Genomic DNA, 24107 nt, shown 5'->3' with positions numbered 1-24107 from the left:
CGACGCTCCGCCCCCTCCGCGCAGACGCCGGGAAGAAGGGGGTGGGGCCACGTTAGCGTCCGCGCCATCGGGCCCGGGGTGGCGGCGGGGCTCGTCTTCGGTGCATGGTTCTGCTCGCCAGGCGCTTCTGCTTGGTGCCAGCCATGGAGGGCGTACGCTGGGCCTTTTCCTGCGGCACTTGGCTGCCGAGCCGAGCCGAGTGGCTGCTGGCGGTGCGATCGATCCAGCCTGAGGAGAAGGAGCGCATTGGCCAGTTCGTCTTCGCCCGGGACGCTAAGGCAGCCATGGTACTACAGGTCTTGGGTATTCTGACCCGAGGAAGCAAATGTTGGGGGAGGTGGGCCGGGGTGTGGGGCCCCCCGGCGGTCCTGGCGTCGACGCCCGCGTTTTAGCCCACGCGGGGCGGGTCCGGGGCGAGAGTGGTGGGCGCGGCCGAGTCTCTGAGCCCACGGCCTGGTCTCCACGGCCTTTGTGGTCTCACCCGCGGCCTAGCTCGCGGAGAAAGGAGCCCCTCCCACGTTGTAATTGAACTGGAGGCCCCACGAGACCGTAAAATAGGTGTAGGGGGGACTTACGGGGTAACCGGTGTTTTGTGTTTCCCGTAATGAATGCTTTTATGTTTTTATTTATGTTGTCTTTTTTTTTTTTTTTGGCGTGAGCCTATAGCACATGCTTAGTCTGCCTGTTAAATATCCCACCACCCTCCAAAAGTACCCTGTACGTGAGAGGCCCCCCAAAATGTTGACGGTATGACTCCGTTTATCCTTGCACACCACGGAACTGAAGAGGCCTAGGCCAGCCTCCGTTTACCAGTGGAACTGAGGCCCACGGACGGTGCAGCCCCGGGCACACCTTCCCGACTACAATAGCTTGGGAAACAGGATTTTTAAGTAGAATTTTTTATTTTAGTTATGTATTTTTAAGCAACACACGGAAAATTGGATTTCAAAATTACTTCCGTATAGTGCAGTTTGAAACAGCCTGTAATTGCCATCACTTCGAAAGCAGTCATGCCTTGAAATTGTCCCTACATTGAACCTTGAACCACCTTTTCATTTGAAATTTGGGATTATTTTTTATACTTTTCTATCAGTTGTAAGAAATTGTGAAATTCAAAGTGTTGGAGTTTCTAAAAATCAGTGTTAGAATTGAAGGAAAAAAACTTGAAAGATATTTTACAGAATAGTATATACTTTGTTTATCTTGTTCCCGTGGGTATTTTTGTGTGATTGTAGTAATTTCTTAAGTGTTAGGTAGAGGTGGGAGAGAGTGGGTTGGAGTATATGTGACAAAAGATAGGCCATGTGTAGCTGATTGTTGAAACTGAGTGATGGGTGTATAGCAGCGATTTTCAACCTTTTTCATTGTGGTACAAAAAATGTATATATTTTTTGCCGATTTGACAAGAAAATTAGGTGTAATTTTGATTCATTTACACTGACGGCTATTGTTGTGTTGGCTGTCGTCATTTTTTTATTTGACATTCTAAGGGAAAAGAGATTAGTGCCCCTGAATAAATAGCCAGGTATTGCATGTTTTAAAACTTCTTGCAGCACACTAGTTGAAAATCGCTGGTATATAGTATCTAGAAATTCTTGCATATATGCACAAAAATGTACATACAACAGGGTTGCTCACGGGGACTTTTTTGTAATTGCAAAACTAGAGTCAGCCTAAAATGTCCAATAATGGAGCAATCAATCTATTTATACTTTCTTGATGCTGTGAAATACTATGCTACAGTTACAAGTACAAAGACCAGATGGTTATGTACAGATATGAAGTAATCCCCAACACAGGGATTAAAAAGGCTATACATGGTAGAATACTACATATAATAGGATCGTATATATGTAGATAAACAGCAAAGTCCTATCCACATGAATTTATATTTCGGTACTTAGAGAAAAGACTGGAAGGATGCCTACTTGTTAACATTGGTTATCTTTTGAGGAGAGAATTATTGAGAGACTAATTTTCTTCTATCTTCTTAAGCATTGCTTAAATATTAATGCAATGTACTTTTTAAAAACTTAAATATTTTAGGAATCACAAAAAATATACTTTGTTTGTTACAAGCATGGTCTCTATACATACCAAATGTTTATGTTTTATTAACAGGCTGGTCGTCTGATGATAAGGAAATTAATTGCAGAGAAATTGAATATCCCCTGGAATAATATTCGTTTGCAAAGAACTGCAAAAGGAAAACCAGTTCTTGCAAAAGACTCATCGAATCCTTACCCCAATTTCAACTTTAACATATCTCATCAAGGGGACTATGCTGTACTTGCTGCTGAACCTGAGCTACAAGTTGGAATTGATATAATGAAAACTAGTTTTCCAGGTAATGTTGCATTTTTGTAGTACAAGAGTTAAGTATTTCTTTGTCTCCATACCTGTTGAGTAATCTCAGGCCAGGAGTTATATTGTAGATACTTAGGTTTAGGAAAAATATGCTTAACACTCAAAGGTAGTATATCTGAGAGAGCATATATCTAAAAAGGGTATATTTCTTTGAATATTAATGGACTTTAAATAAAGGATAGATTCTCCATTACTGGGGAGTCATTTAATGCTTTGCCAGAGGCAAAGTGAAATGTAAAGTTTAATTTTCTGTTTTGAATTATACCTCAGCCTGTTAAGACTAAATTTAAAACTCTCTTAGAAAACAAATTTGTAAAGAACAGTTTTTCAGTGGCTCTGTTTGTCTTATTTAAATAATAGATGTTCAATTGAACTGGACTCGTTAATTTGGAGTGGCATTCTGTTCAAAAACATAGTAATTGTATTTCTCAAAATTCATCAATAAATGGTTTGATTTGTTTAAAAAATAATGTCAATGATAAAGTATATTGTAGTTCTTAGGAACAGATAACATGTATTTATGCTATACCTACAGCTCTTTTTAGCACATTTATATAAGTAAGAATGAATAGCAAGCAATTATTAAAATATTTAAGTTGCTTATGTTTTGCCTTAGAAGTTTGTAATTGGTGGCTATAGGAACTGCTAACATTTATTGTTGGGTTGAGTATGCCCAGGGTTTTTGCTAGAACTCAGGTTCCCTTACTACATTTTTTTTTTTAATGTCTTTATTGATTTCAGAGAGAGGAAGGGAGAGGGAGAGAGAGAAACATCAATGATTAGTCATTGATCAGCTGCCTCCTGCACGCCCCGGACTGAGGATCAAGCCCGCAAACCCGGCATGTGCCGTGACCGGGAATTGAACCACGATCTCCTGGGTCATAGATCAGTGCTCAACCACTGAGCCATGGTGGCTGGACTTAACTACAATTTTTGTCATCACTAACATTTAGTGAGCAATTACTGTGTGCCAAGGCATTTTACTGAGTGCTTTGCTTATATTCTCCGATTTAATTGTCTCAGCCACCCTAAAATGAGTATACTATTATTTTTATCAAAAGATAAGTAACAGGCAAAGAAGAAAGCTGTTAATAAGAAAAACATCATCATCTTCATTTCATAGTGCAACTTATTAATCTGCACACTACCTCAACCTCAGGATCTTTGCTTATGATTTCCTGGGTTTGGAAGATTTGTATTAATTTTATCTCCCACCCCAATTATTGCATAGATAACTTAAACCTATTTACTGATTACCTTTCACCTCAGCCTTACTTTAGGGAAACCTTTGTGAACCTTTAAGCAAGGTTCTTTTATTGTAGGCTCTCATAAAATATATATATTTCCTGCATTCTGGTAACATATCTGTTTATAATTCTTTATCAAGATGATTGTCATTCCCCTAGACCCTATAAGCCACTTGAGAGCAGGAACTTTATTAGCTACATCTGAGTTTGGTGACTATCACATCTCTTAAGACCTACCTATGTCATAATGCCCAATCAATATTTGTCAAATGAATGAATAAATACTCTGTGCTGCTCTAGTAAGGCTTCAGAGTATAGTTGTGAATCTCATCTCTCACTTTTGCTGTCAGTGTCTTTACCTTGAATTTCCCACCTGCTACTCTTTTCTGACTTGCTCATAAAACCTTTCTATTACAACTCTATTCTTAACTTTGCTCAGAAGGAGGCTCTGCTAGTGATAACAGGGATTCCTGACCTGAGTCCCTGGATAAGCACCAAGTCGTTTTATTTTAACCTACTAAAATTATTTGCTATATTTTGTGTGCATTTTTCTCAGGAGAGAATCTGGTTTTCAGCAGTGTCTAGAAGGCTTATTCTGAAAGAACCACTGCTATAGAGGATTCAGACTGAGCACTGGAATGAGCCCATAAGCATTCATAATTTTCTACTGTCCTTATATGAACTTCTGCTAAAACCAGAAATTATCAGAGAGGCCATTGTTCCTTAGAATGCAGTCAGCATAATTAGACAGTAAAGGTTAGCTCATCGGATTGATATCTGCCTAGAAATTGTGCCTTACGATAAGACACAGGTTTTATTACCAATTGCCTTGATGTACTTACTAAGTGAAACTTAATAAATGATAGGAAGATAATTGAACATTAATTGAAGATTTAATTTCCTGTTTATTAAGACTTTTTTTACCCCCAACTTTTATTATCTTATTTGACTAATCATAGCCTTTTCCTATTCTTTGGCTGATTCATTGCCAAAAAGCTATATATTCAGTAAAACATGGCAAGAGATACTTTCCAGTCATCACTAGTATTGTTACCGCGTCAATCATTTCTGTCCAAGTGTGAATGGACATCATTTCTCTGTGAGGGTGGGAAGTGGACACTGGTTTATTTCACTGGAGATTCATTTCAATTGCTCTGCTTATCAGAATAAGTGAGGAAATTGAGCAGTGGACATCCCCAGAAGTTACTAGATGATGGAGGATAAAACTTAGGACAGCAGCAAGTGTTATTGTACTTTGTACTGGACATTGTTATTAGATTGTTAACTCTGAAGATGGCGTAAGTCTTTGCAGGGATCATTTGTATATTGAAAGGTTCAGTTTCATTACTCCCATTTTGTAAACATTCTGTAGGAACTTGTGGAGTCTTTCCTTGTCACACTAGCCATTTCTACTAGGTGCAGATTATTTCCCTTCTTCCCCCAGTTCTTCCTTGCTGCTATGGCAGGGCAGGAGAAAATACTTCAGTGGATCTAGGAAGCTTTGAGTTTCTTCCTTCTAGGCCAGATTCCCACAATTAAGGAGACTGTTGCAACCACCATTTTATTCTTTGCTTACTGGAGAAAGGAACCTTATAAAAAAGTAACTGGTGCATAGTTGGTACTCAGTAATACTATTTGTTTAATGAATGTCTAGAGAAGATACCGGGGACCCTGGTATAAATAAACTGGCAGTGCAGTACATTCACATGTTGGGGGAAAGGTGTTTTGTAGCTCATTATAATTTGCTACACTCAATTGGGAGATTGCTTTTTCTTGGTTTTTAATTTTTACCTACCATTATTTATGTAACATAAGTATAAAAAGAAGCGTAGTTTGTGAATTGTTCAGTTTTGTTTGCCTATTTACAAAATAAGGCATAAGGCAAGATAAGATAGATACAATATAAAAATTATGATTTAAATTTGGGAAAAGACCAAGATTTTTTCCTTCCATCGTTTTTACATTTTCAGCTTTACAATTTTATTAGAAACTTTGCTGGATATTAATTGGCAGCACAAAATGACTCTATTTTGAGATTTAGTACTAACTTAATAGCTTTGAAGTGACTATTGTAGAACCGTTTTTCCAGAACAACCATTATGTAAATTAAGTACAGTAAGTATAAAGTAAGTAGTGGTATTATATAGTAGCTAGGAACAGACCATAGTAGGGCCTTTTTCTTGTCTCCTTCCACTGAGGCATCTTCTGTACTATTTTAATGGCTTCCTAATTGTTTCCACCTTTTTACTTTTATACTCACCCAGTTAAGACAGAATTGGAGTGGTCTTTAAACAAGCCTGCATCAGTTTTCTTAAAACTCTTAGGTTGGTTCTTAATAAAGTCCAACCCGTTTAACATGACCCTCTCACCTTATTCTCATTTACCCCTCCATTCACATTTCTAGCTGCTCTCTCTGCTCACTATTTTCTGTCTATATTCTTTTATTACCTTGAGTGTAGCATTCTTTTTCTTGTTCAAGGTTTCAAAAAGAAAAACAACTGGCCCCTCTGCTCTTCTGCCCACACTTTCCTTGAACACCTGAGACCAGAAGGATGAGAGGTAGCCATGCCACTTCAGCAGGGCTTTTCCTGACCATCTGATCTTTTTCTTCATGCCTTATTTGATTGTTATGTTTTCTCTCATAAGATAAGTTCAGGAACCATGCTCGTTTTGTATTTGCGGCAGAATACCTGGTACCTGAAAGTGTCGAGAGCATAGCAGGTCCTCAGTATGTAATGAATGTACAAATGATAGTTTTCAACTTTGCTGAAAATACTGAATTTGTTGAGAAATGAAAAAATTGGGTATACAGCCATAATGAAAATTGGTATTCATATCAGATGCTAGAGTATAAACTTTCTCATGAGTGAGTTATGATTAAAAAGACTTCTTCCTTTGAGCCTTCTCCCTCACTCTTCATTTATCTCACTAGCTTTTCTCACCTCCATTTCCATCCCACTGAAATTCAGTTTTCAGCTTTGTTCCTGCTGCAATCTGTTCCACTATCATCTCTAGGCTGATCTATTTTCTAGATCTGCATTTTGCAGGATGTGCTTAGTTAAAGCATTTTTTTAAAGCTTGGAAATTTAGAGCCTGTAAGTAGCTTAAATAAGTCACACTTCCCTTTGTACTCTTCTTAGTGAAAAACCAAGTCTTCACTGGCAGGGAGTGTTCCTCCTTCCCAGTTACTGACTGGGTCTTTTCCACTGTACAGAAGATTTGAGTAGGGTCATAACATAGAACTAGTATTTATTGAGTAACTCCTATGTGTGTGACACTATTAAATGCCTTTTATGCATTATCTTGTTTCATCCACCTAAGCCTGGGATATAAGTTCAGTTGACTCTTGAACAACACAGGGCTCAGGAGCACCGACCTCCCATGCAGTTGAAAATCTGTATATAACTTTTGACTCCCCCCAAACTTAACTACAGTCATCCCTTGGTATCTGCAGTTCACTGGTACCAGGATTTCTTTTGGATACCAGAATCTGCAGATGCTCACGTCCCTTATGTAAAATGGCATGGAACATTGCGTACAGTCAGCCCTCTGCATCCGTGGGCTTCCAGCCTTGCATCAGAAATACTGTGCGGCTGGTTGAATCCACAGGTGTGAAACCCTGAGATATGGAAGACTGACTATATTTATTGGAAGAAATCCACATGTAAGTGGACCTTTGCAATTCAAACCCCTGTTGTTCAAGGGCCAGCAATACTATTATTTTATAGAATAGATTAAAACACTTGTTTAAGGCCAGTTAAACAAGAGAAAATTGTGGATTTGAACCCATACTACAAAACCCATATATTTAGGCACTGTACTCTGCAATATATGGCCTCTCAGTACCAGGCTTTTTTAAATTTGCTTTTTAATATATTTTTATTGATTTCAGAGAGAGGAAGGGAGAGGGAGTGATAGAAACATCAATGATGAGAAAGTCATTGATCAACTGTCTCCTGCACGCCCCCTACTGGGGATTGAGCCCACAACCCGGGCATGTACCCTGACCAGGACTCGAACTGTGATCTCCTGGATCATAAGTCGATGCTCAACCGCTGCGCCATGCCAGGCGGGCAATACCAGGCTTTATTGATAATGTTTAAGGATTTACAATTCTGTGGAACTAGGTGAAATTTATTTAAAGTTTTTATGAAGGAACTCATGTCTAAGAAGACTTGCCTTACCATTTTTTAAAACATTAGGCATTGTAAACAAGACTGTGGTGTTAGCAAAAGAATAGACAGGAGAGTTAAGAGTTAGAGCCCAGTATTTATATATTATCTTTTGAATTGGGTTTTATTTTTTGATGTATGAATTTTACTTGATTAAGTATACTTACCTTTTCCTGATAAATTATGAATTCTGTCTTGTTTGGAAAAAAATTAATTGGTAAAAGATTTACTACCAGTTGTAGGTTACAGTCTCCTAGATTTTAGTCTGAAACTGTATTTTTTTATATTTAAGTGTAATCCTGTAGAACTTGTGTGTATATGGGTATAGATGTTTTACATCCTGATGGTTAAATAATTCTTACCACCATCAGAGTTGGGTAGATAAGAAAAAAACATGTCAAGTGCATGGAATTCTTAAGTACTTGATAAATGTTAGCTCTGAGGTTTTTGTGGTTGTCACTGTTATATATGTAAAATACTGTTTCTAGAATGGTGGTCAGAATATTAAAATCAGCAAGAATGTTTATTAAAAAATTCAGATTTTTTGAAGCCTCCTAGATTTAATGAACTAGAATTTCTGAGATGCAACTAAGGATTCTATATATAAACAATTTCCCAGGTGTTTGTTAGACATATTAATGTTTGGGCAACATTATATTAGATGTAATGTACAGAGCCAACAAAGAAAATGATTGTAATCCATTAACATTTTTTTATGAGTGAAATAATCATAAAGCCATTAGATCCTTGTCTCACACTGTACAACAGTATGGTTAGAGCTAGGTTTTGATAACAATTACTAGAACACAGAATTTTATATTTGGTCAGACTTATTTAAAAAGGATGCTTTTTAAGTTTAGAAGAGCAAGAAACCACAAAGTCAGCAGATGTGATTGATTTCATATTATATCTTTTCTCTTACAAACCAGAGAATGTATTTGTGGCAAATATGACAGACACAAGTTAACATTTTTAATATATAAAATGCCTGTGAGTATTGATAGGAATATCACTTAAGACTTACTTGATGAATGGACAAAGGACTTAATAAAACAATTCATAAAAGAGGAAATATATATAACAGTAACAACTACCCCAACAACCTTAGAACTAACATTTATTAAGTACTTAATAGTTCTGGGCACTTTACATGTTTATTCCTTAATATACCCAACTCTTTGTCCCTAATTTATAGCTTTAAGAAATAGTCACACAGATGTTAAATAAATAACAGTAAAAAAGTGATGGAACTGGGATTTGACTCCAGGGTATAACACTAAAGTTCTTAAGAATGTTTAACTGTGTCTGTATATTTAAGTTAAATTGTATTCGTGTGTGCTAATTTCCTAGAACTCCTAACTTGGTATGTTAAAACAAATTTATTCTCTGACAGCTCTGAAGGCTGGAAGTCAATGACAGGGCCATGTTCCCTCTGAAGGTTCTGGGGAAGACTCCTTTGCTGCTTCCTAGTTTCCTGGCATTCCTTCGCTTGTACCTGTATCACTTCAGTTTCCACTTTCTTCTTCAAGACACCTTCCCCCCATGGTCTCTCTGTGTGTCTAAACGATTTTCCTTATCAGCACACCAGTCATTGGATAGTAAGGCCCACCCTAATCTAATGTGACTATTACACCTGCAAAAACTCTTATTTCTGAATAAGATTACATTCTGAGGTTCTGGGTAGGTGTGAATTTTGGGCGACACTATTCAGCCCAGTGCAGTTCATCCTCTGGCCCTGCCAGATTTATATCCATCCCACAACAAAATCACCTCCTCCCAACATCCTTAAGTCTTAAACTATGCCAGTATTAACTTTAAAACCTAAGTCTCATCTAAATATCAACTCAGAAAGTTCCAAATCTCATTATCTGAATCATCTAAGTCAGGTATGGGTATGGGTGAGACTCTGGGTATGATGCATTGTGGGGCAACATTCCTCTCCCATCAGTGAACCTTTAAAACTAGAGAACAAATCATCTGCTTCTAAAATACATTGGTGGGGCAGGCATAGGATAGATATTCCCATTTTTAAAGGGAGATGTTAGAAGAAGAAAAAAGGGGTCATGGGTCCCAACCAAGTTCAAAACCCAGCAGAGCAAATTACATTAGGTGTCAAGGCCTGAGGTTAATCCTTTGTGGCCCCCCTACTCTGTCCTCTGGTGTCGCAGTGTGGCCCCACCCGTACCCTCTACCTGCCTTTCGGAGTCTAGTCCTTTACTTGAAGGGTAACACATTTGTAGCCAAGTAGCCCTAACTGCAGGGCTTTTCTTGCCTCTATAGATACATGTAGGTGTTGATAAAGCAATTGCAGTTTAGGACTGCCTAAGTGGTAGAGAGTTTCAAGCCTCAGGTCATTATACTTCAATCTGGTGTTTTCCTGTTATAAGCCACCTCTATAGAGGGCTGTAAGAGCTCCTTTGTCAGTCGCATACTATGGGCTTTGTGGTAGTTTGTGAAACCTATATTAGCAACTCAGACATTTTTGTTTTATTCTGGGTTTGTGTCTGGATAAATTCCCAGACAAGTGAGCTGGTAAGTCACGCATTATTGTGTGCATATTGACTCAAATTTTGGAAGACACCTCCCATTGAAGCAAGATGAAATGTAATTCAATGAAACTACTAGAATTTCTAATACAATTAATTACCCAAAGCTATATTTCATTACTTTGAACCACACAGATGGTATTGCTCAATTCTAAAATAACTGGCCCATTTAAGAAGAGTGGCAAACTTTAACTGAGATGCTGATATATTGTTGTGGAGAGAGACTGATGTTGGTTGGCCTTGAGGTTCTGGTATAATGGGATTTTTTTTTTCCCCCCATAGGCTTTCAGTAGTAGCCAAGGACATTTACTATAAATTATCTTGTTGTAGGTTACTACTGCATGTTTAATAAACTTTCCAGTTGCTGTATGACCTTGATTACTTGATTATTTGAACATTTAGTTAATATCTAATGCTTTCCCTAAAGATTAAGCTATCAGATTGGGGGATCTGGTTTTTTAAAATTTGGATGATGGGTCTATATAAATTTTCAGTCATTTTATCTTTTTTATGTGTATACTTGAGTTTTTACATGTGCAGTAATAGAATGATTAGAGTGAAGATTGTAATAGACATGAATATGTGATGGTATTATTAGGCAGCTTTTCCAACTTACATGTCCAACAGTTGTGCTCTGTTCAGATAGTTTGAAGGAAAAATGTACTATCCTGGTATTTCTCACTGATTTTTTTTTTTTTAAATCCCAATTTCCTAGATAAATTAAGTCCTTGAGTACTCAACCACTGTGTATTTCCAACATAATGCCACAGGGTGGCACTGTTGTGCTTTGGCTGAATGTTTACAAAATCATCTTTTTCTGTTGCTGTCAAATCTCTTATTTTGTGGAATAAATAAGATGCTCTCAGAAGTATATGAAAATGCACTCATATCAGATACTTTTAGCTGAACATAATCAGTTATGTAATTGCTCTTCAGTGATTGTGCTAGATTGCTTTTTGTGTTAATCAGCTTTTTATTGGCATGCATATTTAAATTTTTTCCCTTGATTGCCCCATCGTGTGTGTGTGTGTGTGTGTGTGTGTGTGTGTACACACACACACACACACACACAGACAGGTAAAAATCAGAGGGCTTCTTTAAGGTTATGAAATTGTAACTTGAAGACACCAACAAGTAAAATGATTCTATAGATGACAACAAGCATATCTTTTTAAGTTTAGGCCTTTTATATAGTATTCTGTTAAACTGTAGTTCCACTCAAATTATATAATGATGTCTTCCAAATCTAAGGTAGCTGTTCTTCCCATTGTTGTTATTTACATTATTTGTGCCAGAATCTATCAAGAGGAAACAGTTATGATTTGTATAGCTGTAGTGCTCCCATTATTTAAAATCTTCAGATTTACTTTCATCACTTTTGCAGGCTTGCTTGCTTTACTTTCTTTAGTGTGTAATTTGTCAAGCCAGTATGTACTAGGGATGCTTGCATTTTAACAAGGTAGTTTGTATTAAGGGCCTTAAGGAGTAAGCACCAGACTATCAAAGGGATTCATAGCTCTGGGACTCCTAAGATCACAGTTTAATATTTCAGTGCTGTTACATGAAATGACTTCATAGCTTTCCTGGGTTGCATTTAGGAAATAATAGTTTTAACAATAACAAGTCTTAGACATTAACTGAATTCATAAAATGGATTCTTGAGAGGAGGGAGAGGGCTAAGGAATAGAGAAATTAATTAAATGAGCCTAATGAAGTTGAAAGTAAATGAGGATCTTTGTCTTGGACTAAAGGACGACGTGTTACTGTAGGGTTGTTGGAAATATTTCCTGGCTAACCAAGAGGAGACTTCTGACTGTTTTCAAATGGAGAGGGAGGGGAAATCTTCATTTTGGGGAGAACTGGTCTTAATATTTTCTGCCCTTGAGGTTAATTATGGGAAAAGTACTTCTTTATTGTAGGACAGTGATTTTCAACCAGTGGGCTGCAAGAATTTTTAAATCATGCAATACTGACTAGTTTGTTAGGGGCACTGACTTCTTTTTCCTTAGGTTGTCAAATAGGAAAATGGCAACAGCCAACACAGCAATATCCATCTTGTGTGAATGAATCAAAATTATACCTGTTTTGTGTGTGTCAGATCAGCTAAAATATATTTCTTGGTGTGCCGCAGAATTTTAGTAAATGGTTTATGTGTGCCTTGAGATGAAAACGGTTGAAAATCATTGCTGTTGGAGAAACAGTAAACTCCCTATGAAGATAAGGATCATGTCTGTTTTTCTCATCATGATAGTCACAGCATCCAACACTTGGGCATTATTAAGTAGGGGGATTTCACATCTTTTTCCCAGACATGCTATGTTGGCAGATGTCGCCTTTTAGAGTTGTCAGTCAGGTAAGAACATCAGATTTTGGAGTTGGTTGTTTTAGAAATGGGAGTTGGAGCTAGAGTAGACAAGCTATGTTAACAGAATCTGCAGAGGGACTACCTACAGGAGGTTTTCTGGAAAATAATGGGGCAGTAGAACATTTAGGAAATAACTTACCGAATAATAGTTAACATATGTTTATTCATATAGTAAAACATTTGTGTTCACCTACCTTGCTCCCGGTTTTCTAATGGGCCAATTAAGCTATAAGTTTGTGAGGGCAAGAACCATGACTGATTTGTTTATAAATGTTAGTTCAAAACATATTTGTGTAATATTTGTACATATTCTGCATACCTGTAGAATAAATGGGTTTTGATAGAAAGTTCCTGCCTAACAATAGTAAAAAGAAAATAATTATTATATTTTGGGAAAATGTAATATGAAAGGCATACTATTTGTGTCCTAGTCCTTAACTCTGGGAATCAGATCCTTTGAGTTCCATCCTTTTTGTCATTTATTTTTAGAATGCTTTGTAAAAATTTGTTGTCTGTGGAACAGTGGAGTTAGGTATCTACTTCAGATTTTTAAAAAGAGAGTCTGTCTCATAGTATTACCAAAAGAATGGAAATTAAAAATCTGTTTTATTTGGAGAAGTCATATTAGAAAACGTTAAAACAATTATTTTTAGGGAAATAAGTATATTTTCCAGTCATGATGATAACTTACAATAAAAGAATAATTTTCAGCTTTGTACCCCTTCCCAAGAAATTATAATAAGGAAATTGTTCCCCCTTTTTCCTGTTAAATAGCAAAGTAAACTTTTAAATCCCAGGATAGAATTGCTCTATTTTAAGAGTTCTTACGGATTTATGATATTTTGTCATACATAAGAATTTCCTCTTAACTAAAATTTATAAGAGGTTTGGCTGCTAAATTTTATCAATTTTGGGGTGACATCTATTGATATAACCATATGGTTTTTCTCCTTAAATATTTAATAATTCATGGAACTTCACTATTTTTATTAACCTATCTTTTTTTCTGGGCTAACCCCAGCTTGTCATTATGTGTTATTCTTTTAATTCCCAACTTAATTTGATTTGCTGGTATTTTGTTTAGTATTATTGTGTGACTAATCAAAAGTAAGGTCGGTCTGTAGTTTTCTTTTATGTGCTGCCTTTAGCAGATTTGGTACTAGAACATCTGTTTTTAATTCTCTGTTTCCTCAATTGACAGGTCGAGGTTCAATTTCAGAATTCTTTCATATTATGAAAAGAAAGTTTACCAACAAAGAATGGGAAACAATCAGAAGCTTTAACGATGAATGGACTCAGCTGGATATGTTTTATAGGAATTGGGTATAATTTCTTACTAATTTTGCGAGTAAAGTCCTGGGATGATTTCATTGTCTTTGCAAAAAGTAGGAGCAAAAAAATTTTTGGTTACCTGGTAGTTCATTCACTGTTTGAAGTAAATAGGCCATTTCTTGGGAACTTCAGGATTTTTATGCATACATTCTTATAGTATTATGACATTTTAAAAAATTTAACATATATTTAATGCTCAATTAGGAAGTTTACTTTTGAAGCTAAAACAAGGCATTTTATCACTTTTTATAAATGTTTTTTGTCTTAAAGGAACTCATACACATGAGGCTTTATTTAACAAACATAAAATTTAATATATGCCAGAAGACTTACTGTAAGCCTTTTATAAGTTAGTTAATTTAATTATTATAAAAGACCTATGAGGAAAGCATTATTATTGTTGCATGTTACACATGAGAAAGGTGTAGGTCCAGGGAGCTTAAGTGATTTGCCTTAAGATTATACAGCTGGTTTGTCCCCAGGCCTACTATAAGAGTGAAAAAAATAGCTTATAGCCACAGTGTAATATAGAGTTAAAGATCCAGATGTTTGGGGCCTGTAGAGTTTATGAAAAATTTTATCTACTAAAACTCTAAGAGAAAATGTTTTTCTGTCTTAGGCACTGAAAGAAAGCTTCATAAAAGCCATAGGTGTTGGACTAGGATTTGAATTGCAACGGCTTGAATTTGATATATCCCCATTAAACCTGGATATAGGCCAGGTTTATAAAGAAACACGATTGTTTTTGGATGGAAAAGAAGAAAAAGAATGGGCATTTGAGGTAAGAAATTTGTCAGACTTGCTGCAACTGTGAGGATTTTCTTATGTTGTGCCTGTGTGTAAGACTAATTTGGGGAAGCTAGTCATTGGAACAAAACACAACTGGAATCCTATCCTGGTGCTCTGAAGGTGAAGTCGAGGGTACTGTGGGAACCTACAGCATTTAGCTGATACTGGGAAGATTAGTCATAGTGAGTTAAGTAAAATGGGAAGGGAAAGAGGCCCTGGAATAGAAAGAGCTTTGTGTATATAACAGCCAAGGGAAGCTGTAGGGACTGTGCAGTGATGAGGGCTTCCAGGTTAGAGTGGTAACATGATGCAGGGCATTATGGATCAGGATAAAGGTTTTGTTCTCTTTCTGGGTTTGATTTCTGCCACTAGCAGTTCTCAGTTGCTAGTGAGAGAAACCCAACATAAATTCATTTCAGCCAAAAAGATACTCTATAGGCTACTGGAGTGTTTCATGTAACTGGGCCTCAGAATTGACTAGAGTTAGGGACTGGAAAGCTCAGAACTATTTCATATTTTGTTTTTGCCTTTCTATATATACTGGCTTCAGTTTCCTGTTTCTTACTCTACACATCACCTTTCTTAACTTCTCTGGTTTGTGTAGCAGGAATGGCTGCTTACCACTCTTAACATGTATCAGTTTACAGGCTAAAACCCAACAGAGATTGGTGAACTCTCTTTCTGTTCCAAGTCCTAAAAGTCCTGGAGAAGGGACTCCCTGGCCTAACTTGGGTCTGGCGCTTATCTTCTGACTAGTCATTGTAGCCAAGGAAGTGGTCTACTGTGATTGGTCCAGCTCGTGTCAGGTGTCCAGAGACCAGCAATTGGGTGTACATTAACATGGTTTTTCCTGCAATAATCACCTGAATTGTGTTCAGAGAAGGTAGATGTCCAGAAGAAAGAACTAGTGATGAGCAGATAATATGGGAGGTGTTCACTAATTTCTTGAAAGAATTAACAGGTGTTAGTAAAGAGTGATAAGATCGGATTTGAATTTTAAGACTAAGTTCTGTCTGTGTGGAGGTTAAGTAAGTGAGCTGTCAAAGATGTTATGCTCAATTCTGTGACTTACATACGACCCTGTATTGAAAAACTGAGTACTAGAGAACAAGTCAAATACAAGTTTGAGATGCCCAAGAGACCCCCCAAGTGAAGGTTTCTGAATAGAATGAACGGCTAGACTAGAGGGAGGCAATCGTAATGAACATGCGCGTGGTAATAGAAGCCATGGGGTTTAAGTTGCAGCTGTGACGTTGTCTAAATTTGAAGAGAGAAAGGCCCTAGCACAGCATCTTGGGAATACTAATAATTCAAGGTGGAGGGAGGAGACAGAATGACCAAAATAGTTAGAGATAAAATAAGAGAGTAGTGTTACGGGATCCAGGGGGCAGAAAGTATTTTGAGAATGAGAGCTGTGTCAAAACTGCTAACATACCAAGTAAGAGCTTTTGTCAGTTTAAGAATAAATTATATTTAGGATATTTTAAGAGTACAATTTTAAAAATTATAACCAAAATTATGTGAAAATGCTTTAATACTTGAAGGGTTAAACTTCAGTCATTTCACTCATAGGGAGTCCTTTATTCTCAGTGGTGCCCAATGGAGTAGGACTAGTAGGAGGGTGAGGAGGGAAGAGGCAGTGACGGGCCAGCTGTGCTTCACTTTTGTGTGTGGTAAAAATGTCTGAGTTCCTGTGGACCAGACAGGTGCTGTGGAAAATGGTAGCCCCTGGGCTTGACGTGTCTGGAAAGGACCCCACTCAAAAGGAAGAGGGGAGCCTACTATTTTTAATTGCCAAGGGCAGGAATTGCAAAAAGTCTGAATGTACTGCTAGCTGTAGGCAGTGGTATAAGAAGGGCTAAAGAACTGGAAGTGGTTCTTTGAAAATACCACAGGTGCCCACCCTGTGTGATAAGCTAGCATCTGGATGCTTCATGTGACTCAGGGCTCTAAAAACTGCATTAAACGGCCTCAGTCATTACTCTGCCCCTTTCCTCCAGCCCCCTTCCATTGTGCCACCTACCTTAAGGAAGCCAGAGTGGAAGAGGAAGATTGGAAGAGCAAGGTGAGGCCAAGGGGGAAGACTGTGCATTGTCCAGGAGTGAGATGGGATTTTTTAAGCAGAAAGTGAAGAGCTGTGGGGTTTGCCTCAAGGCTTGGCCAGGAGCTGGGAAGGGAGGTGCACTAGGGCGCATTTGGAGGCAGCCTTGGAAGGATAATGAAGTTCTTTGCCACATGTCCCTGAGTGTTTTGTCAGTTCAGTGTACCAGTTAAAAAGTAAGGGAACCATGTGTGTTAGATGCATATATTTAAGTGTGGACTGTTCATTACACTATAAGCAGGCCCAGGAGTGGGGAGAGAACTGAAGAGAATGAGTCTGGTGGCATGGATGCCAGGACCAGCGGTGAGGAGAGAGGGATGAGTACAGAGCGAGGAAGGCATGCCTGCAGTCAGGGTTCTTTATGAGTGAGAATAAAACTGAATTTGGATCAAACAAGGCAAAGGACTTGGACTGAGAGAAAGTTTGATATGTGAGAGTAACTAAAAATGTCATTTATGAGATCTCAAGATTTCATCCAGGGAAAGAAAAATGACTTGTCAGAAATTGTTTAAAGGGAAAGGTGGCAGGATAAGTTGCCTTCTATTCCTGCTCTATACTGACTACCTCCTTTAGTAAACAGAACAGGGTGTGAAGGAGGTTCAGCCTTCTCCACTGTTTACATCTGCACAGGACAACTTGGCCGCAGTCTGCTTCCCTCTTTCCGTGCTGTGTCGATACTACTTCCTGAAACAGCCAGTCATGACCAAACACCATTAGCCCCATGGTTGCGTTTTTTCCCATATGTACTTGGTAACTAAATGTAAGTACACAGGCCATTTGAGAAAGTACTGTGCCTGGGTTGGACACAGGACAAATCCCTAGTAAGCACTACGTGTCAGAGACCATGGTTTTCATTATTGCATGTAGCTAGTGAATAACGGAACTACCATAGACTCATACATTCGCTGCTTTACAGTGTGAGAACTAATATAGCTAAGCTGGGAAAGAGTCCTATTTGTGCAAGCAGCGTTAAAAGAATGCCTGAGGGGTCGGAGATGCACGTAAGTAACAACCTTCACTCTGGTGTGCATCTGGAAGGTACTGGCACCCAAGTAATGATGCAAAAGGCTAAGGAAACTGCCCTCATCCGAGCAAAGCTAAAGGACAGTGCCATCGTAGGACGATGGTAAAATTCTGCATGCTAGGAGAGAAGGGCATCTATTTCCCTGAACACTGTAAGTGAAAATTACATGAAGAGAAAGATTTTTTAAAATGTCCACTTAGTGTTTTTAATAACATTCAAGAAAAGAGCATATCTGAAATGGAAGCTGGGAGCCTTGAGAGAATAGGCTTGGCATTTTAGTGGACAGACTGAATGAGAAAACTGGTCATTGCCCACAATTACTCTGATGTTCGCCAAAGATACAGACATTGCAGAACTGCTGATCTGAGTGGTTTTCCAAAAGCATTTATAGCCACGACATCTCTGTATGTTATAGTGTTTGTATTATTAATATATTCAGTGTAAATAATGGGAGGAGAACCATGTTCAAAAAGAATAGTTTGTTATAAATACTGTGAGTTTGTTTTTAGCTAAAGGGAAAATAACTTTAACCTGTTACATCTTTTTTGATTTGATTTTATTTTTTTTCCCTCCTTAAATGTATTTTTCTAAATTTATTCTCACTGAATCTTAGTTTTTGTTAATTTGGATATCTTAAGGTATGAAGATAAGAAAAACTGGGTAAAGGATATGAAGTCCCTAAGTGGTTCAGTTCCAGATTGTAGTTTGCCTTAGTAAAGCGGCTTTTCAGTGAAAATTTTGTTTAGATTTTTTATAGTTGTTTATACTTTCCTCTGCTCGTGGCTTCAGTGTCTATTACATTTTAAGCCCCCCTCCCCACTTTGTCTTATACATAGGGGAAAATAGTAGAAAGTTGCATATTTTTGGTCTTACCTAAAAAATTGCACCATGATTTATAGTATGTAGTTAACTAAATGTTTATAAACCAGTGTTGCAATCTGATTTTTTAATATTATTTTTAAAAAATATATGTTTTTATTGATTTTAGAGAGAGGGGAAGGAGAACGGGGGAGAGAGAGAAACATCGATGAGAGAGAATCATCGATTGGCTGCCTCCTGCACACTTCCTACTGGGGATCAAGCCTGAAACCTGGGCATGTGCCCTGACTGGGAATCAAACCAGAGAACTCTTGTTTCATGGGTCAGTGTTCAACCACTGAGCAACCCCAGCTGGACCTTAATGTTAATTTTAATTATATACAAAATTAACATTACCAGTGAGGGCAGATGGCTATCTAGATAGAACAGTTCATCTATGTAGTACTCTGGTTTAAGTGTGTTATATAAATCATTAAGAAACAGCAGACAAAAGCCAAATGAGCAGTTTTCTCTTAGTAATGGGGTAAATGGGGCTTGTATTTTAAAATATTAGTGTCAAAAGAAAGGTTAGCAAGAGATAACAGGATGCAACACTTAACCTAGACTTCTTCCTGTAATAGAGTGGGAAAATGCTCTAAAAGACATTATTGGATTCCTTCACAAATTTGGAATGCAGATGGTAGATTTAAGTACTATTTTCATGTTATATTAACCAAAATTATTAACTACTATGGTTATTTGAGAGGATATTCCTATTAGGAAATAGATACTGAAATATTTCAGACTGCAGGGTCAAAATGGTTTTGACTTCTCTGTAAATGGTTGGGGGAAGTGAGGTTTAGTGTGTGTGTGGAGAGAGGTTGAGATTTTAAAGATGTAAACAAAAGTATATCTAAGTTTACATATTTAGTAATCTGTACTTTTTATTTTTTAGGAAAGCAAAATAGATGAGCACCATTTTGTAGCAGTAGCTCTTAGGAAGCCCGATGGATCAAGACATCAGGATGTAAGATTTCAAGATTTCTCTTACTTGTATTTGAAAAGCATGAGTCAATATCGAGTTTGTTTTTTATTGGTAGAAATAATCATTTGGTTTACATCAGCTTTAGAGGGGTTTTTTTGTTTGTGTGTAGATTGTAGATTTAGAAGTGTTTTTTGTTATCAAATCTTTATCATCTGAGATTTTACAGAAAATTTTAAGAAGCGTGTTGCCTGCTTCACATTCAAATACTTAAATGTTGCAAAGAAAAAACTTTGGTAATATGGTCCAAGTACTCACAGTTTCAGTTGAAATTCAGAAAAATCATACCTTAGTCGTCTTAACAGTGGTTTACTTCCCAGTGAATATCTTGAATATAAGGGTCCCAAGGTAACAGGCTGTGAGTAATGAAATTATCTGGCAGATTGAACCCCTTCCGCCTCTTGTAGTACTATCCTAAATTATTTCCAAAGTTACACTATCAAACCTGTGAGATCCCTTGTATCATATTGTGGCATAACATAAGTCTCAGCTCTTCCCCTTAGAACCTGTTTTTACCTCTGCTGTTAAGTGGTAATTGGAGAAGTTAAAAAATAAACCTTAAGGTCAAGAACTCTTAGCCTACATATAGTTGTGATTCTGCAGTAGTTATGGACTACTGATATTAGAATAATCAAAATATATGCATGTCATTTTTAAGGAATCCATGTGAGAGAATGTGGTGTGCACTATACACACATACACATAACATCACTATCTCTAGAAAAGTAGTTCAGTCCACAGACCATGCCTTAGATAGATGAACAGAGGGTTAAACTTCCTCATAGATTATCTTTAAAAAGGGATGGCATGTTATAATTGACCCCTATTATCTGAAGATTCTGACCAAGGTTACCTTTCCTTGTCACTTACCCTATTTTACCTCAGCTGTGCCCTTTCTGTGAATACCTTCTATTTCCATAGAGCTTTATATTTTTTGTAACATTTACACACATGGTACTTCCTTTTTATTTCACTGGAGAAAGCCTGTTTAGGCAGCAGCATTGACATAGTGGGAAAGGATGAGAGTACTATTCAAAAGACCTGGGTTCTAGACCCAGGTCGACTGTTTACACCTGTTTCGTGACCTTTTGCAAAGTAGTTGATCAATTTCTCCATCTATAAAATTGAGATACAACCATATCAGCATATCTGTGAGATATAATCACATTAAACATGTACTGATCTTGTTAAAACACTATATAAGATCCAAGTAGTATCTTTATTAGAAAATACAGAATGTTAAAGGAGGTCTACATGGGTTTCATTTGTGAACCAGGGCTCTTATCTCACAGAATAAGATACAGTTTAAGTTTACTGTTGAGTGACTCATTTCCTAAGGAAGTTTTGCATCTCTGTGTGATTATAGGAATTTTATCAGAGCCACTCTCTAGAGTGTTTCTCCAAAGCTTGCCTGGTGGCCCCCCTCTATCAGAATAACTCATGTTCTTATTATATATTTTGGGGTCCCTTTCAACTCATTTCCTGAATTAGGATTTTTGGATATGTGACTCAGTAAGTCTACATTTTAGACAAACACCACAGGTTACTGTCATGTACAAAAAGTGTGAGAATCGGTATTTCATACTTTTCTGAATTTGATATATTAGCAACATTAATATAAGGAGTAAAAACAATTGGAAGTCCTACTATGTTGTACTTTAATATTACTGAAATGTAATTTGGTCTTATTTCTTATTTTCCTAATTATAAAATTGATCATAAGATTAACAACATGCAGTGTAACAGTGAGGTAATCTATTTTTTTCCCTTTTAGGCTTCATCTCAAGATGATTCTAAGCCATCCCAGAGGCAGTTTACTATTCTTACCTATAATGATTTAATATCATCTGCTGTTCCTATGACCCCTGAAGATCCTTCATTTTGGGACTGTTTTTGCTTCACAGAAGAAATTCTGATACGAAATGGTACAAAGTCATGATATGATAAGTAACAAAGGGAAGTGAGAACTGTAATATTCTGTATTCACTAAAAAATAAATGCCTGATACTATCAAATCTTATTTCACAAAACAGCTTGAAAAAGAAAAACAACTTTTCCTATTTTAAAAGCTTATGCCCAGTTCAAAATAGCTTAGAATACATGTTTACCTTTCCTCCCCAGAATCACGTTGAGTTGACAAATAGAAAGGGGTAGCAGAATCTTAGGTGATGTATCCCTCGTTTCATGGCACTTTGCTTTATTGGGCTCCACTTTATTGTGCTTCACAGGTGTTGCATTTTTTACAAATGGAAGGCAAGACCCTCCACCAGCAAAAAGGTTATGACTCACTTTATTATGGTAGTGTGGGGTTGAACCCGCAGCACCTCAGGCATGCCTGTACATGCTTATTGTAGAAAAAACAAAACATGCAAGTTTGCAATAAGGGAACATGTAAATTCCTGTCTTTTGGACATAACTGTATCAGAAATAACTATTTCTAAAACATTTTCTTGGCAAATGAATCCATATTAATATACTTGTTTTTAAGTAAAAAATGGGAACATGCTATTTTATAATTTTTTTCTCTTAGCTGCACATCTACTGTTCATAAATACTTCCATGACAAAACTTTTACTGGCTCTAAAGTATTCTGTTGGATGGCTAACATCAGTTAGGATGCCTTGACCAGAGGTAACAGTGTCCAAATATAATTGACTTAAGTAACTAAGGACATTTATTATCTCATGCAACACCCAGTTGAAAGGTGTCATTAGATGTTTTTGCCTCAGCCTCAGTTTGTTTTGCCTTAGACTTGTCTCATGGTCATGAGAGCTGCTGCTATAACTTCCAGCTTCACATCTTCATGAAATTGCAGCTAAAAGTAGGGAAAGGCTGTTCTCCTCGCACATCTCAAGTTTTGTCCATGAGGAGTACATTTCCCAGATTTCCCCTCAGCTTCCCTGGACTCAGATCAGGTCACTGAGAAAGGCAGTCCTTAGACACTGTGGGAAGTAGATTCTCGTTTAGGAAGAAGCTGAGGCACGGTGGGGAGAAGGGCGTCCCAGGGGATCCCACTGCCTGCCGGAGGGAGGTGGGCCACTTTGACTCATTTCTCCTGTTACACGTTTGATTGTCTGCAGACTTGACTGTAAACAGTTGTGCGGTGAATGGCCTTGTAAACACATTTTGAGTTATGTGCTTAATTATGCCCTTGAGAAAGTTTCTGGAAGTGGAGCAATTGGCTCAAAGGGATTATACTTTTTTAGAGCTTTGATAAAAATAGCCAAATTGCTCTCCAAAAAGGCAGTGCAGCCTACACTTGTGGTTAGTTTTATGTGTGTGACACCCTTTCACCCCCCACCTGCACACTCCCTAGTAAAGTCGAGATACTTTTTTTAAAATTTTAATCTTCGCCAGTAAGTGAAAAGTGGTACCTTATTTCTTAAATTTCTATTTCTTATTACGAACAAGGTTGATATGTCAGTGTTGTTAATGGCTGTTTGTATTCCTCCTTTAATGAACTGCCTGTTCATGGTCTTTGCCTGTTTTTATTTTAGTAAATAGGACTTAATTTAAAGTGGGAACATAATATATAAAATGCCAAGACCATCATATTGATGACAGAATCTATTATCTGGTTGTAGTGCATGCCTTGGGGAGTTAGTCTTGTTATTGTTTAATATCAGGAAGTGAACTAATCTTATTTTTTCCATTACTAAAATTGAAAGTTGTGTGTAAATTGTATAAAATTAGATACTTGGCTTAGTAAAAAACATTTGCAATGTTTTATAATTTTTTATTTTATTAAGCATGCCCAAATATCCCAAGCATAGTAAATAACGTGTTTTAAACGATCAAGTAGCACTTATAATAGAGGAAGCATTGTTAGCCGTAGCATGAATGTAATGATGATATGGAAAACTGTCATCTGTCTTGTCATTATAATAATAAAGTAATTAACATTGAATTTTTATGAGCCAGATATTGTGCTAGATTTTGTTTTTGTTTTTCTGTTCTTTCTGAATCAGAGTTTCACATACACATAGTTTAAAGAGTCAAATAGATCTACAATATTTTTCCTAAATGAAAAACACCACTACCTTGACCTCTTCCCATTTCCTGTCTCTAGAGCAAGATCTTTCAGCTCTGTACCTGATTTTTTGTTGTTAGTTATAACCATATCTCCAAATAACATTCATATATTGCTTTTGCATGGTATTTCAATGTTAGGCAGTTTTTTAATTCCTAATGTAAAGCTTTGCTATTCTGTTTCCCAACCATGACATATTTCCTTCCTTGCTGCTTTTTTCCCTGGCATAATCATTATAACTTAGTGTGTACATTATTGACTGTGATTAAGAATGTTTGTTATTAAGATTATGTA

The 24107-nt window shown here is 37.2% G+C and overlaps 1 protein-coding gene across 2 annotated transcripts; it reads left to right on the top strand.

Moving 5' to 3' along the window:
- The first annotated feature begins 89 nt into the window (after window positions 1-89).
- Window positions 90-23690, top strand: AASDHPPT (aminoadipate-semialdehyde dehydrogenase-phosphopantetheinyl transferase). 2 transcript variants are annotated; one of them, XM_016207453.2, is made up of 6 exons: window positions 90-287; window positions 2122-2347; window positions 13899-14020; window positions 14649-14810; window positions 19697-19768; window positions 21558-23690. In XM_016207453.2, exons 1-6 carry the CDS (start codon window positions 105-107, stop codon window positions 21720-21722), a joined length of 930 nt encoding a protein of 309 aa, XP_016062939.2. In that variant the 5' UTR covers window positions 90-104; the 3' UTR covers window positions 21723-23690. The 2 variants fall into 2 exon arrangements, with proteins under 2 accessions (XP_016062939.2, XP_087677693.1); XM_087821567.1 differs by lacking the exons at window positions 19697-19768; window positions 21558-23690 and adding an exon at window positions 16819-16902.
- Window positions 23691-24107: the final 417 nt, after the last annotated feature.

This window comes from Miniopterus natalensis, chromosome 11 (genome assembly GCF_054644295.1).
Source record: "Miniopterus natalensis isolate mMinNat1 chromosome 11, mMinNat1.hap1, whole genome shotgun sequence".
Classification (NCBI taxonomy): Eukaryota; Metazoa; Chordata; class Mammalia; order Chiroptera; family Miniopteridae; genus Miniopterus; species Miniopterus natalensis.
Note: the sequence above shows the minus strand (reverse complement) of the source record. Positions and strands in the feature narration are given on the sequence as shown.